Raw genomic sequence first — 17,154 nt, 5'->3', positions numbered from 1 at the left:
CCGTGTGGTTGGAGGGTTTCTAGGCAGAAGATGAGGCGCTCTTCCTCCAGGCGTCGTGTGGCCAGGGTCTGGCGATGGAGGAGTCCAAGGACCTGCATGTCATTGGCAGAGTGGGAGGGGAGTTAAAGTGTTCAGCCACAGGATGGTTGGGTTGGTTGGTGCGGGTGTCCCAGAGGTGTTCCCTGAAACATTCCGCAAGTAGGCGGCCTGTCTCCCCAATGTCGAGGAGACCACATTGGGTGCAGCGGATACAGTAAATGATATGTGTGGATGTGCAGGTGATGAGGGAGTCACGGAGGGAGTGGTTTCTCCTGAATGCTGATAGGGGTGTGACGAGGGAGTGGGAGGGAGTACTCCCTCGTCAGATCCACACCCCCACCAACCTAACCTCTTCTTCCCGACCTCTCGGCCCCCACCCCCTCTCCGGCCTATTACCCTCACCTATCGCATTCCCAACGCCCCTCCCCCAAGTCCCTCCTCCCTACCTTTTATCTTAGCCTGCTTAGCACACCTTTCTCACTCCTGAAGAAGGGCTTATGCATGAAACATCGATTCTCCTGCTCCTTGGATGCTGCCTGACCTGCTGCGCTTTTCCAGCAACACATTTTTCAGCTCGGATCTCCAGCATCTGCAGTCCTCATTTTCTCCTATTGTGGGAAACCAGAGCACCCAGAGGAAACCCACATAGACACAGGGAGAATGTGCAAACTTCACACAGACAGTTGCCAGAGGCAGGAATTGAACCTGGATCCCTGGTACTTTGAGGCAGCAGTGCTAACCACTGAGCCACTGTGCCGCCCGAAGAGCCGAAGAGAAATACCTATACAATGTATTCAAGAAGAACGGGTACTCAATAAACACAGTTCACCGATTCCTCAGCAACAAACCCAAACAAGCAGCCAAAACATGTCCAGAATCCCTAGCCACTCTCCCCTACATCAAAGACATCTTGGAAATGACTTCTAGACTACTCAGACCTCTTGGCATCATGGTAGCCCACAAATCTAATAACACTAAAATAGCGGCTAATGAACTTGAAGGACCCTATACAAACAATAAGCAAAACTAATGTCATTTACAAAATACCTTGCTAGGACTGTAACAAACACCACAAATAGAAAGCAGGACATACCACCAGCGCTTCACCAGAGGCTCATTGATGCTGCCTAGTATGGTGATGAAATGTCTAAAAACAAACCTCCCAACTCAGCAAGCGAACTTACATCCAGAGGAATCACAAATGGTACTGAAAACTATTCAGCAATGATTGCACATTGCTACATCTGATAGAAAGAAGGTCACTGATGAAGCAGCTGAAGATGGAGCCTAGGTTACTCTCCTGAGGAATTCCGCTGAGATGTCCTGGAGCCAAGGTGACTGATCTCTAACAAACACAGCCATCTTTCTTTGTTAGAAGTATGGTTCAAAACAGATGAGATCTCATAACCATGCACGCACACACACACCTAGAACTCCTTGCTGCCATGCTAGATCAAATGGGACCTCGATATCAACTCTGACCTTACCTCTAGAATTTCTCAATTTTGCCCATTTTTCTTAAAAAAAGGCTGTAATGAGCTGTTGGAGGATCGAACAAAGTTGCTACATGTAACAAATCTGGATTGCCAAAAAAGCATTTAATAAAAAGAGATCGCACACAAGGCGACTTAAGACAGACAGAAAAGGGCTCTAATGGTACAGTGGTAGTCTCCCTATCTCAGAGCCAGGAGGCCCAGGCCCATGTCCCATCTGCCACAAGAGGTGCATCATAACACCTCTGAACAGGCTGATGAGAAAATATCTTTCAGCACGGATTGCATAACTAAGAGGAGACAGGGTTGGTTAAAGGGAGCATTTTAGGATGGCAACCTGTAAATAGTGGAGTGCCACAGTTTCAGCGAGAAGGTCACAATTACTTATAATAATCACTTGGGCGGCACAAATGAACGTGCTACCGCCATGTTTGCAGGTGACACAAACAATTGACAGAAAGGCAAGCAGTATAGGTGAAACAAGTCTACAGAGGAATTCAGTCAGGTTGAGTCAGTAGTCAAAAACTTGGCAGATGGGATATAATGTGAGAAAATGTGAAGTTATACACTTTGGAATGAATAGAAGCATTAAATATTTTGTAAATTGGGAAAGACTGCTTAAAGCTGCCGCAGAGGGGGATCTGGTGGGTTCTCATGTATGTTAGCATCCTAGTTCAGCAGGTAGGAGAATGGAATGTTGATCTTTATTTCAAAAGGAATGTGGATAAAAATAGGGAGATCTAGTTAAAACTACACTCCAGTTCCACTCTTCTGTCTTCTGGACAATTAATGCTAGCCTAACCAGAAATGCTCACATCCTGTGAATGAATTTTAAAAACTGGGCAGACAATCAAAGGCTTGGTCGAAGAGGTGAGTTTTAAAGAGTGCCTTAGAGGAGGAGGAAAGTGAGGGACAAAGATAAAAACAATTCAGGAGAGACTTCCTTCGATGTATTTACAGCAAAATACTGCAGATGCTGGAGATCTGAATCAAAAATTAGTTTCATATCAGACTCAAAATACTAACTGTTGCTCTCTTCACAGATGCTGCCAACCTGCTCAGTTTCTCCAGCACACTTTTTATTCAAAGTATGGCCCCACCACAGGCCACTGTGGCTCAGCAGACATGCACACTGCACCCAGCTGGCTGGCAACTGCCCAGCTACCTGACAATAAACTGACAGAAGGTTGGAAGAACACAGCAAGCCAGGCAGCATCAGGGAGGTGGAGATGTCGACGTTTCAGGTGTAACCCTCCTTCAAGGCTGGGGGTGGGTGTGGGGGGTGCTGCAGGTAAAGGGGATGGCAGGGCAGAGTGGCAAAGTGTGGATAGGTGAAGACAGGTAAAGGGTACAACCTGGTTGGTTAGTGGGAGGAATTAATCCGGCTTGTGGCAGGGAGGAGTGAAAGGAATGGGCAATTTCCTTTTTATCTTTAACAAGTCAGCTATCTGACAAAGCAGCAGCATATCAAAGTTTGTATTTTCAAATAAATCCATTGTACTATAACCTGGTGCCATGGGACTCCTGACTTTGTCCACCCCAGTCCAGTGGCACTTCCAGGTTAAACTTGACAATTCACATCTCTGGTGTCATATTTCATATAAAGAGGAACCAGCAAGCATTTACCCAAACCATGAGTTAAATTCTCTGATTTTACCAATCACCATCCTGCCCCAATCCATCGGTTACTGAAAACCGCACCCATGCTCTTATATCATGGTCAGGTCCAACTATTCCAATGCTCTTCTGATTAATATCCTGCCAACTTGACTTCATCCCAAGCACAACCACTAGTGTCCTAACTCAGCGATTCCTACTCACACATGTCCACTGACCTACTCTGGCTTTCACACCCTGAAAAATTTAAAATTCTCATCCTTGTATTCAAATCCCTGCATTACCTCACCATTCTTATTCTCAGTCACCTCTTTTAGCCATACAACTCTGAAAGAATGTTTTGCCTCTCCAATTCTGACTTCTTGCATACTCACCAATTTTTATCACTCCATCACTGACAGCCATGTCTTTCACTACCGAGACTCCAGGCCCTGGAATTCTTCTCAATCTCAGTTTTTTCATTTAAGATGGTCCTTAAGTTGTTATTTTAAATTTTGATCACCAACCCAACAATTTCTTATTGTAGCTTGTTAAATTTGATTGCATAACATTCACATGAAGGGCCATGGGATGCTTTGCTACCTTCGAGGTATCATTATAATCTCTCCAATTATCAATGAAAGTCATTGCCCCATCAAAAGCAATCTTGAAAACGGTCTTTCCCAACAGTTATAATAAATGCAAAATACAGGAGATGCTGAAAATCAAAAGATCTGAAATTATAACAGGATGTAGGGAAATGACAGAAGCTAAATGATTACTTTTGTGCCCATCTTCATGGAAGAAGCTACAAGAAATCTTCCAAGAGGAGTATCAAAGGAACCAATGAGAATGCTGAACTGAAAGCAATTAGTCAAATGAAGTAGCACAGGAGAAATTAATGACATGGATAGTTGACAAACTCTAAAGATCTGAAAATAATATACATTCTGATACTGAAAGCTATCTATAGGGGTAAATACATTGATCACTTTGCGAAATTCTATACATTCTGTAGCCTGCAGATTGGAATTTTGCAAACACACCACTGAGGAAATTTAAGACCAGTTAACCGGACATAAATGGTAGGGAAAATGCTACAAATTATTTTAAGCAATATGATTAACTGTATACTTAGAAAATAATAAACAGATTATTAAAACAGAAAGCAAGTCTGATAAAGTTGTGTAGCTTCAGGATGTTACTAGCAAAAGTAAAAAAAAAGGGGAAAACTAATGATGGCATGTCTTTGGATTTTCAGAATGTTTCAATAAGGCCTTGCATAGGAGGTTAATAAACAAACCCATAGCCCTTGGAATCGACAGCAATATACCAGCATGGATTAAAGTTTGATGAACAGAACGAAAACCAAGTAGGATGAAATATGTCATTCCAAGACTGCCAGGGTAGAACTAGTGGACCACTGCAAAGATCAGTGCTTGAGCCTCAGCGGCATTAGGACCAAATGTTATATTCCCAAATTTGCAGATGACACAAGGTGTAAAGAGGCTTCAAGAGACAGACGGAGTGAGTTGGCAATACTATGGCAGATGAAATATACTATGGATAACAAATGCTGTAGGAAGGATAGAAAAGTGGGGGGGGGGGGGGGGGGAGAAAAAAAAAGGAGGGGGAGTGGCGTTTTTGATAAGGGATAGTGTTACTGCTGTACTTGGGGAGGATATTCCTGCGATTGCATCCAGGAAAGTTATTCGGGTGGAACTGAGAAATATGAAAAGAGATGATCACCTTATTCTGATTATATTATGGACCGCCTAATAGTCAGCAGGAAATTGACAAAAAATTTGGAAGTAGATGGCATTCATCTATAAGAATACTAGGGTGGTTATGGTTTCCAAACATAGTCTGGGACTGCCATAGTGTTAAGTCTTTAGATGGAGAGGAATTTGTTAAGTGCGTACCAGAAAATTTTCAGATTCGGTATGTGGATGTTCCTACTAGAGAAGGTGCAAAACTTTACCTACTCTTGGGAAATAAAATAGTGATGGAAAAGGATAGACCAGATCTAAAAGTTGAAGTTCTAAACTGGAGGAAGGCTAATTTTGACATTATTAGGCAAGAACTTTCAAAAGATGACAGGAGGCAGATGCTCACAGATGAAGGGACGGCTAGAAAATGCAAAGCCTTCAGAAATGAAATAACGAGGGTCTAGAGACAGTATATCCCTGTGAAGTTGACAGAATAAGCTGATAGATGCAGGAAATGCTGGATGACTAAGAAATTGAAGTTTTAGTGAACAAAAAGAAGGAAGCATATATCAGATATGGACAGCAGAAATTGAGTGTATCCAGTAGGAGTATACTTCAGGGGGAAAATCAGGAGGGCAAAAAGGGGACACGAGATAGCTTTGGCAAATAAGGTAAAGGAGAATCCAAAGAGTTTTTATAAATAAATTAAAGGACAAAAGGGTGAATCAGGAGACAACAGGGCCCCTCAGCAAGGCAGCCTATGTGCAGCCACAGGAGATGGAGGAGATACTAAACGAGTATTTTGCATCAGTGTGTACTGGGGAGAAGCTCATGGAATTTATAGAATGCGGGGGGGGGGGCGCGGGCGGAATACTTGGTGACAACTTGAAAAATGTCCATATTACAGAGAAGGAGGTGCAGCATGTCTTGAAATGCACAGATATGGTCAAATACCCAGGACCTGATCAGGTGTGCTCAAGAATTCTGTGGGAAGTTAGGCAAGTGATTGCTTGACTGCTTGCTGAGATATTTGTATCATCAACAGTCAGAGGTAAGATGCTGGAAGACTGGAGGTTGACTAACGTATTGCCACTATTTAAGAAAGTTGGAAAGGTCAAGCCAGGGAACTATAGGTGAGCCTGATATTGATGGTGGGCAAGCTGTCAGAGGGAATTCAGAGACAGGATTTACGTATTTGCAAAGGCAAGGACTGATTAGGGAAGTCAGCGTGGCTTTGTGCATGGGAAATAATGTCTCATGAACTTGATTGAGGTTTTTGAAGTAAGAAAGAGGATTGATGAGGACAGAGCAGTGGATGCAATCTATGTGAACTTCAGCAAGATGTTCAGCAAGGCTCCTCATGGGAGACTGGTTAGCAAGGTTAGATTGCATGGAATACAGGGAGAACTAGCCATTTGGATACAGAACTGGCTCAAAGGTAGAAGACAGAGGGTGGTGGTGGAGGGTTGTTTTTCAGACTGGAGGCCTGTGACCGGTGGAGTGCCACAAAGATCGGTGCTAGGTGCACTATTTTTCATCATTTATATAAATAATTTGGATGTGTGCATAATAGGTATAGTTAGTAAGTTTACAAGTGACACAAAAAATTGGAGGTGTAGTGGACAGTGAAGGTTACCTCAGATTGCAACAGGATCTTGATCAGATGGGCCAATGGGCCAAAAAGTGGCAGATGGAGTTTAATTTAAGTAAATGCGAGGTGCTGCATATTGGGAAAGCAAATCTTACCAGGACTTATACACTTAATGGTAAGGTCCGAGAGAGTGTTGCTGAACAACAAGACCTTGGAGTGCAGGTTCATAGCTCCTTGAAAGTACGGTCGCAGGTAGATAGGATAGGGAAGGCGGCGTTTGGTATGATTTCCTTTATTGGTCAGAGTATTGAGTACAGGAGTTGGGAGGTCATGTTGCGGGTGTACAGGACATTGGTTAGGCCACTTTTGGAATATTGCATGCAATTCTGGTCTCCTTCCTATTGGAAGGATGTTGTGAAATGTGAAAGGGCTCTGAAAAGATTTACAAAGATGTTGCAGGGTTGGAGGATTTGAGCTATAGGGAGAGGCTGAACAAGCTGGGGCTGTTCCCCCTGGAGCGTCGAAGGCTGAGGGGTGACCTTATAGAGGTTTATAAAATCATGAGGGGCATGGATAGGAATAAACAAAGTCTTTTCCCTGGGGTGGGGGAGTCCAGAACTAGAGGACATAGGTTTAGGATGAGGGGGGAAAAAAGATATAAAAGAGACCTAAGGGACAACTTTTTCACGCAGAGGTTGGTGCATGTATGGAATGAGCTGCCAGTGGTGGAGGATGGTACAATTATAGCATTTAAAACACATCTGGATGGGTATATGAATAGGAAGGATTTAGAGGAATATGAGACAAGTGCTGGCAAATGGGACTGGATTAGGTGAGGATAACTAGTTGGAATGGACAAGTTGGACCGAAGGGTCTATCTCCATGCTGTACATCTCTATGATAGCACGTTTGAGGTCATCCCTTTGATTGGATGAAGAGGTGCAAAGTTTTTCTTAATTGGGGAGAAATTGGGAAATATTGATGTCAAAAGAGAGCTGGATATCAATATTCATGAGTCACTGAAATCCAACATGCAAGTGCAGCAATCAGTTAGGAAGGCATATGGTAGATTGGCCTTTATCATAAGAGGATTGGAGTACAGGAATAAAAATGTTCTGCTTCATTTCTGTAGAATCTTTTTGAGATTGCACCTTAAATTTTGTTGTGCAAGGCTTCTTAAAAGGAAGGATATACTTGCCATAAAGGGGCTATAGCGAATATTCACCAGAATAATCCATGGGACAACAGGATTGTTCCTGTAGGAGGCAGCGCCTTCTCTTAAGTTTAAAAAGAGAGAAAGTGATTTAACCGAAATTTATAAAATCCTTACAGGCCTCAATAGGGAAGATACAGGTAGGATTCTTTCCTGATTAAGGAGGGGGAGTTTTGGAGTTTAGAACCCAGACAAGCTATTTAGGTCCAACATGAGGAGAAACTTCTTCACTCAGGAGCAGTAAATCTTTGGAATTCTATGCCCTAAAAGCTGTGAAAGTTCAGCCACTGAGTACGTTCAAGTCAGAGGTCGATTTATTTTTGGATACTAATGACATCGAGAAACATGGGGAAGTGTGTGTGGGAAAATCAATGTTGTAAGTGATCAATCATGATGGAGTAGCCAATGGCTACTCCTATATTCCAAAAACAGAAAGTGGTCGACAGATCAGGCAGCACCCATTGAAAAAACAAGTTAATGCTTCAGGGTCAGTTCTGAAGAAAGTCACAAACGTGAAAGATCATCAGTTTAGGGGCAAACTACTGCAGATGCTGGTATCTGACAACAAAAGAAAACTGGAGATCACAGCAGGTCAGGCAACATCTATGGAGATAAAGCAAGCTAGCTTTCCTGTCTAGATGACTCTTCGTCACACGTGAAGTGTGGAGGGGGTAGCATCTATGCAATAGTGGATGGAGTAGGAAGAAAGAACGTTGAATCACTTAATCTGAACTATTAACATATTTTCCCCCAAACATTCCTTCACCCCCAAATATTGCATAAACACTGTCTGCTGCATATTTCATGTCAACTCTGAAAAAGTCATCCAGAGTCGAAACGTTCGGTTGCTTTTTTTCCATGGATGCTGCCTGCCCGCCTGTGATCTTCAGCATTTCTTGTTTTCAGTAAATACAAACCGATGAATTAGTTAGCTATCCATAAATGCTGTCGGACTCGGCGACTGCTCACACCAGCAAAACGTTAACTTCTCCGTACTATTATTATTTTTTGAGATGGTTCACGACATGAAGGAATCAGTGCTGTTACTTGTAAAATTTGTGCTTCGGGGATAAATTTGTATGGGCATCACACCTACACTTATACGCTGTCGTATGCGGGTAATACCTAAAATGTCACACGATATTTACGATTGTGACAGAAGTCCGTCAGTGATTTAATGTTATTTAGTGACACGTCAACACAAAACTCGAAACCTTCCAAACTTGCAGCAGGTTTACATAAACAAACCCTTATTTTTAAGAAAGAGGGAGTAATTCTACTTTTTAAAATATTTACTAAATGCATTTCTACCTTTAACTACTTATATTGTAACGTTTATCTCAGCACAGCATTCCCGATTCTTACAAAATACGGGTAAAGAAACATTCCGAAATCTCTGGATAGCACCAGTAAAGAGCCACAGGGATCTTACGTATTGGCAACGGAGCACGGAAAGTTTACAAACAAGTGCTAATTTTGCTACTCTTGGCCTAAGGTCAACATCAACAAATACCCGGTGAATGTAAACTGTTACTGGTTTTAAAATAAAGTTTATTTTAAAAAAATGCAAGGGCTGTCCTTGATCCGGAGTTTATTACGAGAGAGGTGCCCGGGTCAGATATAGGCTCAGAGCTCCTGTTTCAGGGCTCTCTTCACTCACCCACTTTCCCGCATCACACTGCTGTCCCCGCAGTCACAGGCCCCGCCCGCCTGACTCCGAAACATGTTGAAATCGTGACCCGTGTGTTCTCCGGCGTTGAAGCACTCGGCGCACAGGGACATACACGGCGAGATCCCGCACGTCCTGCAGCGGTACGCCACGAAGTTGGCGGTCCACACCAAGCCGCAGAGGGTCGCGTTGTCATAGCCGCGCACCATTTTACAGAAGTCATCGAAGCTCTCGCCACCGGCCATCAGGCTCTTGCACCACTCGATCACCTCGGCCTCGGCCACCGCTCTCTCCGGGCTCAGGACGCTATCCAGCAGCTCTCCGAGCAGCTGCACGCCCCTACCATCCTGCCGGCTGCACTCAGCCTTCAGCGAAGCGGCCGTACTCCTCTTGTCCCGGCCCAGTAGTGACGCCGCCATAGCGGCCCGCAGCCGGCCAGCCGAGCCTGCTTATTTATTTTGTTCTTGGAGCAGCCTGCTGCCAACTCTCGTGAGAGTTCACCCGCCGCCGGAAGCAGGTAGAATGTCTGCGCGCCTCTTTCCGGAAGTGCTCTTCACTACAGTTGGTAAGCGCGTTTCCCGGGGAGGGGGATGTGGCAGAGATATTCACAGAGACTTGTTTCTAGTCCCTCATTCCGAAAAATTATAACTCCTAGAAATGGTGCAGGAGGAACTTACGATTCTTTGAAATGTGCGTGTGCGCGAACAAGCACATACGTTCAATGTAAATATTTTTGCTGCAACACACAAATAGCAAAGCAGCTTGAAATCTGAACGAAATGACAGGAATTTGTTGGAAATGCACAATCAGGTCTGTGGGAAGAAAACGTTTCAAGGGTTAACGTTTCAAGTTTGACTTTTCATCAGAACAGAACACAGTTGGAAATCTAATAGGTTTTGAGCAAGTGAAAGTTGGTTGGGAATGTTGGTGTTGGCAGGCCGACCCCATCACAAACAATAAAAGTAAGGCCCGCTTCAGCTGGCATGGGAGGACACGATAATCATTTATGCAACCATTTGTGCGTATGCTCGCATTTAACAACTGATGGTTGCATTTCCAGAGAGAATAGCGAGTTATTTTAATGCTTAGGTTTAGGCAACAAATATGTTGCACCTAAAGGACAGAGTTCCTGTCTGGGAAATTTTTAAAATTGTCCAACTTTAAAGGAGAACCTTCTCAACACGTGTTTTGCATATACCTACCTCAAGGACCCTGCAAACCACCCCCCCCCCCCCGTTTCTCACACTGTCCCCTATGCTGCAAATTTCCCCATCAAACGCACATCTTTTCCCAATACCGCTGCCCACATTCACCCTGCTGCCTTGTGCGTAGGAATTTAGTGAAAAGCAGTAAACTACTTTTAGAGCAATTTTAATGAAAATAGCACCATGTTTATAATGCTTCAAGTTTTTGACTGAATCGCAAATCTTAAGTGTCATAAAAATTAAGCATTTGCAATTTCAAATTCTGTTAAAATAAAATCTTGACGTAAAAGTTGGAAGAGGGGCTAAATAATGAACATGTAAACAGGGAGCTTACAGTCATGATCTTCTGAATGATGGAGCAAGATTGAAGGACCAAATGGCCCAGCTCCCAAGTCTCATGTTATCTTAGTAATATTAAAGTGTTGTCATTGATGTTGGAATGCATTGAACTAAATGAATTGCATTGTAATTTGTCAGACTTAGACTTCCAAAACAAATTTATAATTGATTATAATACAGCATTGAGAAACCTTTTCCTCAGTTCCAAAATCATAGGCAATACACATACATTAGAAGTATTGCAGATAATGTAATTCTCACCCTCTCCCAGTATATAATTCCATTATGCTTCTCTACCACATTAAATTGACCTTTTATATTTAGCTTCAGTTCAGTTCCATCTGAGTTCAACAGTTCTATTCACAATTCGTCCCATAATAAAATAATCCTTGTATAACACTGCTAATCAATAACCAGCAAATAACTTTTATTTAAATAAACAGCTGTTTGACATGAAAATATATATGTTTTGTAGATAGATACTGTGATAGAATATTAGACAATCATTGCTGCTTTTACCACTAACTTTTGTTTCTTTGTTCATTGTGATATTAAATTCGCTAGATGTTTTCATTCTTGCTGATCTTCTTTCACTTAAAGTCATAGAGATGTAAAGTATGGAAACAGACCCTTTTATCTAACTCATCAATGCCAACCAAATATCCTGTATTTATATATATAGAATCCCATTTGGTCCATATCCCTCTAAACCCTTCCTATTCATATAGGAGTCCAGATGCCTTTTAAATGTTGTAATTGTACCAGTCTCCACCACTTCCTTTAGCAGTTCATTCCAAACATGCACCACCCTCAGGTCCCTTTTATATCTTTCCCCTCTCACACTAAACCAATCCCTCCAGTTTTGGAATCCCTCTCCCCAGGGAAAAGACCTTGCCTATTTACCATATATATGCCACTTATGATTTTATAAACCTCTCTAAGGTCACCACTCAACCTCTGATGCTCCAGGGAAAATAGCCCCAGCCTATTCAGCCTTTCCCTATAGCTCAAACCCTCCAAGGTTGGCAATATTGTCATGAATCCTTTCTGAACCCTTTCAAGTTTCACACCATCCTTCCAATAGGAGAGACCAAAATCACAAGTACTCCTCCAAAAGTGGCCAAACCTGTACAGCTGCAATATGACCATCCAACTCTTATATTCAGTGCACTAACCAATAAAGGCAAGCAGACCAAACACCTTTCCCACTATCCTATCTACGTGTGACTCTACTTTCAAGGAACTATGAACCAGCACTCCAAGGTCTCTTTGTTCAGTAACGTTCCCTAGGACCTTACCATTAAGTTGTACCATTTGGCCACCTGCTCAAACCTGTTCTGATTTGCCTTTCCAAAATGCAACACCTCACACTTACCTGAATTAAATTGAACCCTGTCTGCCACTCCTCAGCCCATTTCTCCATCTGATCAAGATCCCATTGAACTCTGAGGTAACCTTTGTTGTCCACTACACCTCCAAATTTAGTGTCATCTGCAAACTTATTAACATACCTCTTACGTTTATATCCAAAGCATTTATGGATGTAAATTTGCTCACTGACCTGGAAGATCCAGTTTCATACATTTCATCATCATACTAGGGAGCCTCCAATGAAGCACTAGTGTTATGACCCACTTTCTATTTGTGTTTAGGTTTCCTTGGGTTGGTGATGTCATTTCCTGTGGGGATGTCATTTCCTGTTCTTTTTCTCAGAAGTTGATAAATGGGATCCAAGTCAATAAGCTTGTTGATAGAGTTCCAGTTGGAATACATATGAGGAAGCACACCACATCCATCCTAGGACAAGCCAAACAGAGACATGCCTGAGAATTCCTAGAAGCATGGTATTCCAACCTGTACAGCTGCAATATGACCATCCCAAATATTTATTTATAAATGGCAAAAGCCAATGGATCTAGCACCTATCATTGTGGCATTTCACTGGTCACAGGTCTCCAGTCTGAAAACCAATCTACCCTCTGTGGCAGATGGAGTTTAAGTTAGATAAATGTGAGATGCTGCATTTTAGGAAAACATATCTTAACAGGAATTATATGCATAATGGTAAGGTCCTAGGGAGTGTTGCTGAACAAAGAGACTTTGGAGTGCAGATTCATAGCTCCTTGAAAGTAGAGTTGCAGATGGATAGGATAGCGAAGAAGGTGTTTGGTATGCTTTTCTTTATTGGTCAGAGTATTGAGTACAGGGGTTGGGAGGTCATATTGTAGTTATACAGGACTTTAGTTAGGCCACTGTTGGAATATTGTGTGCAGTTCTGGTCTCCTTCAATCGGGAGAATGTTGTGTAACTTGAAAACATTCAGAAAAGATTTACAAGGATGTTCCCAGGGTTGGAGGATTTGAGCTATAGGAAGAGGTTGAATAGGCTAGGGCTGTTTTCCCTGGAGCGTTGGAGGCTGAGGAGTGACCTTAAAGAGGTTTATAAGAGCAGAAGGGGCATGAATAGGATAAATAGACAAAGTTTCTTCCCTGGGATCGGAGAGTCCAGAACTAGAGGGCATAGGTTTAGCGTGAGAGGGAAAAGGTATAAAAGAAACTTAAGGGGCAACTTTTTCAGAGGGTGGTAAGTGTATGGAATGAGCTGCCAGAGGAAGTAGTGGAGGCTAGTACAACAAATTTAAAAGGTATCTGGATAGGTTTCTGAATAGCCAGGGTTTGGAGGGATATGGGACAGGTGCTAGCAGTTGGGAGTAAATTGGGTTGGGATATCTGGTCGATATCTGGACGAGTTGGACCGAAAGATCGGTTTCCGTGCTGTACATCTCTATGACTCTTCTCAATTTTATCTTTGAAGGAGATTTGTGTATATCCAGGACAGGATTTTAAGAGATGCAAATAGAACACAGCTAGGTAACCTTAACAGAGTACTCGCTATCTGGCTGAAACCCAAAGCCACGGATCTTAGTGCTCGGTCACCTCGAAGGAGGATGTTATCTCACCAACTTATCTGGTCAATGAGGAATTGTTGTTTCAGGTGGGAAACCTAACCCACTTTTTCACCCGTTGCCGTATCACTAACTCAGATTTTTATTGTCATGTTTCCCTTTGTTCACTCCTTATTTAAACGTTGTATTCTTTCCTTTCCATCAGCTGAGCTTGGCATGATTTATGAATCTTAGGGACTAGAGGATCGAAAACCAGAAGAACGTATTGGAGCAACTCAGCAAATCTGGCCAGCAGCATCTGTGGAGAGAGAGTTGATGTTTCGAGCCCAATATCATTTCTTCGGAACTGAAGAATTGGGCTCTGCTTGTAGTCAGGGGTTGGAGTTGGTTGCACACGGGCTACAAAAACCATGAAGCGTCTCAAGCTGAAAGAATTGGAGAGTTTATTGCAGCGAGTGGATGGTTTTGAGCAGCCGAAGTTACTCCTTGAACAATATCCCACGAGCCCGCATATAGCAGGTAAGCGGTGCGAACACTCATCAAAATTACATTTCCTTTAAATTACCAGAAGATACTGTCGGCATCACACTGTAACATAGTAATGAGAACTAAGAAACTGCTTAATTTTAAACAGCTAACCTTTGAGAGAAACATCAACACAAGGTATGTTTATTCCCCGGCGCCTATTTTCAATTTGTAATCGCCTGTGGCAGACTGACCTCTCTCAAAATCCGAATGCCAGCTCTCAGACACCACATTCACACTGTCCGCCCTCATTGCCTCCAGTGATCTCCCCTCCACTGCCTCCAACCTTGCAGTATCCCAGCCCCATGCTGCCTGGTTCTACCTGCTCCTACAACAGCACAACTACCCCTACAGACCCATTGTCTCCCTGCCCCACCGAGCTGATCGCATCCTAACTCGACTCCATCCTCTTCCTCGGTTCAAACACTTCCCATCTACATCCGCGAACTAACCAGGCCATTCACCTCTTTAGTAATTTCTAGTTCTCCAGCCCCTAGTGCTTTATTTTCACCGTGGACATGCAGTCCTTATGCATGTCCATACCCCACAAAGATGGCCTTCACGCAATTAGCTTCTTCCTCTCCAACAGACCCATCCAGTCCCCTTCCACCAATACCCTCCTCAGCCTCACCGAACTAGTCCTCACCCTTAATAACTTTTCCTTTAACTCTTCCCATTTCCTCCAAATCCAGGAGGTGTCCAAGGGCACTGGGATGTGCCCTAGTTACGCCTGCCTCTTTGTCAGCTATGTCGAACAGTCCCTCTTCATAACCTACACAGACACTGTGCCCCAATTTTTCTGTCATTACATTGATGACAACATTGGTGCAACATCCTGCCCAGGCCGAACTGGAGCAGTTCGCCCACAACTTTCACCCCACCCTCAAATTCACTTGGTCCATCTCCGACACCTCCCTCCTCTTTCTTGACCTCTCCATTTCCATCTCTGGCAATAGTCTCCAGGCAAACGTTTACTATAAACCCACAGACTCCCATAACTACCTGGACCACGCCACCTCCCACTCAGTATCCTGCAAGAACACCATCATGTTCTCCTCCACCACATCTACTCTGACAAGGAGACACTCCACTCCCAAGCATCCCAATTGTCCACCTATTTTGAACAACTTGCTTTCCCCCCTCTAATGTTTCCCCCCCTCTAACAGCCCTCCACTGCACCTCCTCCATTCCCCAGAACCCCCAGATACCTGCATAAAAGATGCAAAAATCTGCAAGCACATCACCCTCCTCATCTCCATCCAGGGCTCCAAACAATGCTTCCAGGTCAATCAAAGGCTCTCCTGCCTCTCCTCCTACCTAGTTTACTGTATCAGGTGCCCTCTGTCATTTTCTCTACATCAGCGAGACCAAACTTTAGCTCATAACACATTTCACCGAGCATCTCGGCTGGCCCCGCAGGGGCTGATTTGACCTCCAGTCACTGCCCACTTTAATTCCCCTTCCCACTCCTTTCCAACATAACCATCCTTAGCCCCCTCCATTGCAGCTTGCAACCCAGAGGACTCAACAATAAGTTCTCCAATTTCAAATAACCACCCTTTCCATCCCCCGACTTCCTCCCCAGTCCCTCCCCCTCCCTTCCAATCCTCTGATCGACCCTTCCTTCCAGCAACGAGAAGAACGTGAGATCTGCAGATGCTGGAGATCAGAGTTGAAAAGTGTAGCACTGGAAAAGCACAGCAGGTCAGGCAGCATCCGTGGAACAGGAGAATCAACATTTTGGGCATGAGCCCTTTATCGGTAATGTTGTGGGGTGGGGAAGGGGCTGAGAGATAAATAGGAGGGTGGGGTAGGGCGGGGCTGGGTTGGAGGTAGCTGGTAAGGCAATAGGTAGATACAAGTGAGAGGTGATGGTGATAGGTCAGGGGGCGGGTAGAACAGATAGGTACGAAGAAAGATTGAAGGACAGTTAAAGAAGGCGGTGCCAAGTTGGAGGATTGGATGAGGTGGGGTGAGGGGAGATGAGGAAACTGGTGAAATCGACTTTGGTGCTGTGTGTTTGGAAGGTCCCAAGAGGGACGATGAAGCCTTCTTACTCCAGGCATCGGGTGGCTTAAATTCGGCGTTGGAGGAGGCCCAGGACTTGCCTATCCTTGGTGGAGTGGAGGGGAAGTTGAAGTGATCAGCACAGGGCAGTGGAATTGTTTGGTGCGTGTGTCCGAGAGATGTTTCCCGGTTGGCATCCTGTCTCCCCATGTGGAGGAGCCCACATTGAGAGCAATGGATACAGTAGATGAGGTTTTTGGATCTGCGGGAAAATCTCTGCTGGATGTGGAAGGATCCTTTGGGGCCTTGGATGGAGATGAGAGAAGGGATGAGTGCAGGTTTTACACCTCTTGTGGCAGCAAGGGAAGGTGCTGGGAGTGGAGGGTGTGATGATGGGAGGCTTGGACCTAACAAGGGAGCAGTGGAGGGAATGGTCTCTGCGGAATGCTGAAAGGGGTGGGGCAGAAAATATATTTCTGGTGCGGTCTGATTGTAAGTGGTGGAATTGGCAGAGGATAATGCACTGTATCCAGACATGAGTGGGGTGGAAAATGAGGTCTGGGGAGTTCTACCCCTGTTGCGTTTGGATGGGTGGGGTTCAAGGACAGAGGTGCAGGAAGTGGAGGAACTGTGCTGGAGGGCATTATTGATCATGTGGGAAGGGAAATTGTGGTCCTTGAAGTAAGAGGCCATGTTGGGCCGAAGGGCCTGTTTCCACACTAAGTAATCTAATCTAATCTAATCTAATCTGGTTTTGTCCTGAAGTGGAATTGCTCCTCCTGGGAGCAGATAAAGTAGTGGCAGAGGAATAGGGAGTTATTACATGAGGAGGAGTGGGAGGAGGTCTTGTCCAGATAGCTGTG

The 17,154-nt window shown here is 44.1% G+C and overlaps 2 protein-coding genes across 13 annotated transcripts in view; one reads left to right on the top strand and one right to left on the bottom strand.

The window, feature by feature from the left end:
- ubr3 (ubiquitin protein ligase E3 component n-recognin 3) overlaps positions 1–9,729 on the bottom strand; it is a 351,638-nt gene extending 341,909 nt beyond the window's left edge. For all 10 annotated transcript variants that reach the window (XM_043693670.1, XM_043693671.1, XM_043693672.1 and 7 more), the window contains exon 1: positions 9,302–9,729. In XM_043693670.1, coding sequence (XP_043549605.1) covers positions 9,302–9,729 — 428 coding nt within the window. The remainder of the gene's footprint in view (positions 1–9,301) is intronic.
- A 9-nt stretch (positions 9,730–9,738) lies between these two features.
- The window catches only part of mettl5 (methyltransferase 5, N6-adenosine), a 31,492-nt gene continuing 24,076 nt past the window's right edge, over positions 9,739–17,154 (top strand). Inside the window, exons 1-3 of one of the 3 annotated variants that reach the window (XM_043693696.1) lie at positions 9,788–9,875; positions 13,669–13,848; positions 13,965–14,278. In XM_043693696.1, coding sequence (XP_043549631.1) covers positions 14,170–14,278 — 109 coding nt within the window. In that variant the 5' untranslated portion in view covers positions 9,788–9,875; positions 13,669–13,848; positions 13,965–14,169. Of the gene's footprint in view, positions 9,876–13,668; positions 13,849–13,964; positions 14,279–17,154 lie in introns of all 3 variants that reach the window. The other 2 variants (XM_043693697.1, XM_043693694.1) reach the window with 2 other exon arrangements.

Source organism: Chiloscyllium plagiosum, chromosome 7, assembly GCF_004010195.1.
Source record: "Chiloscyllium plagiosum isolate BGI_BamShark_2017 chromosome 7, ASM401019v2, whole genome shotgun sequence".
Lineage (NCBI taxonomy): Eukaryota > Metazoa > Chordata > Chondrichthyes > Orectolobiformes > Hemiscylliidae > Chiloscyllium > Chiloscyllium plagiosum.
Note: the sequence above shows the minus strand (reverse complement) of the source record. Positions and strands in the feature narration are given on the sequence as shown.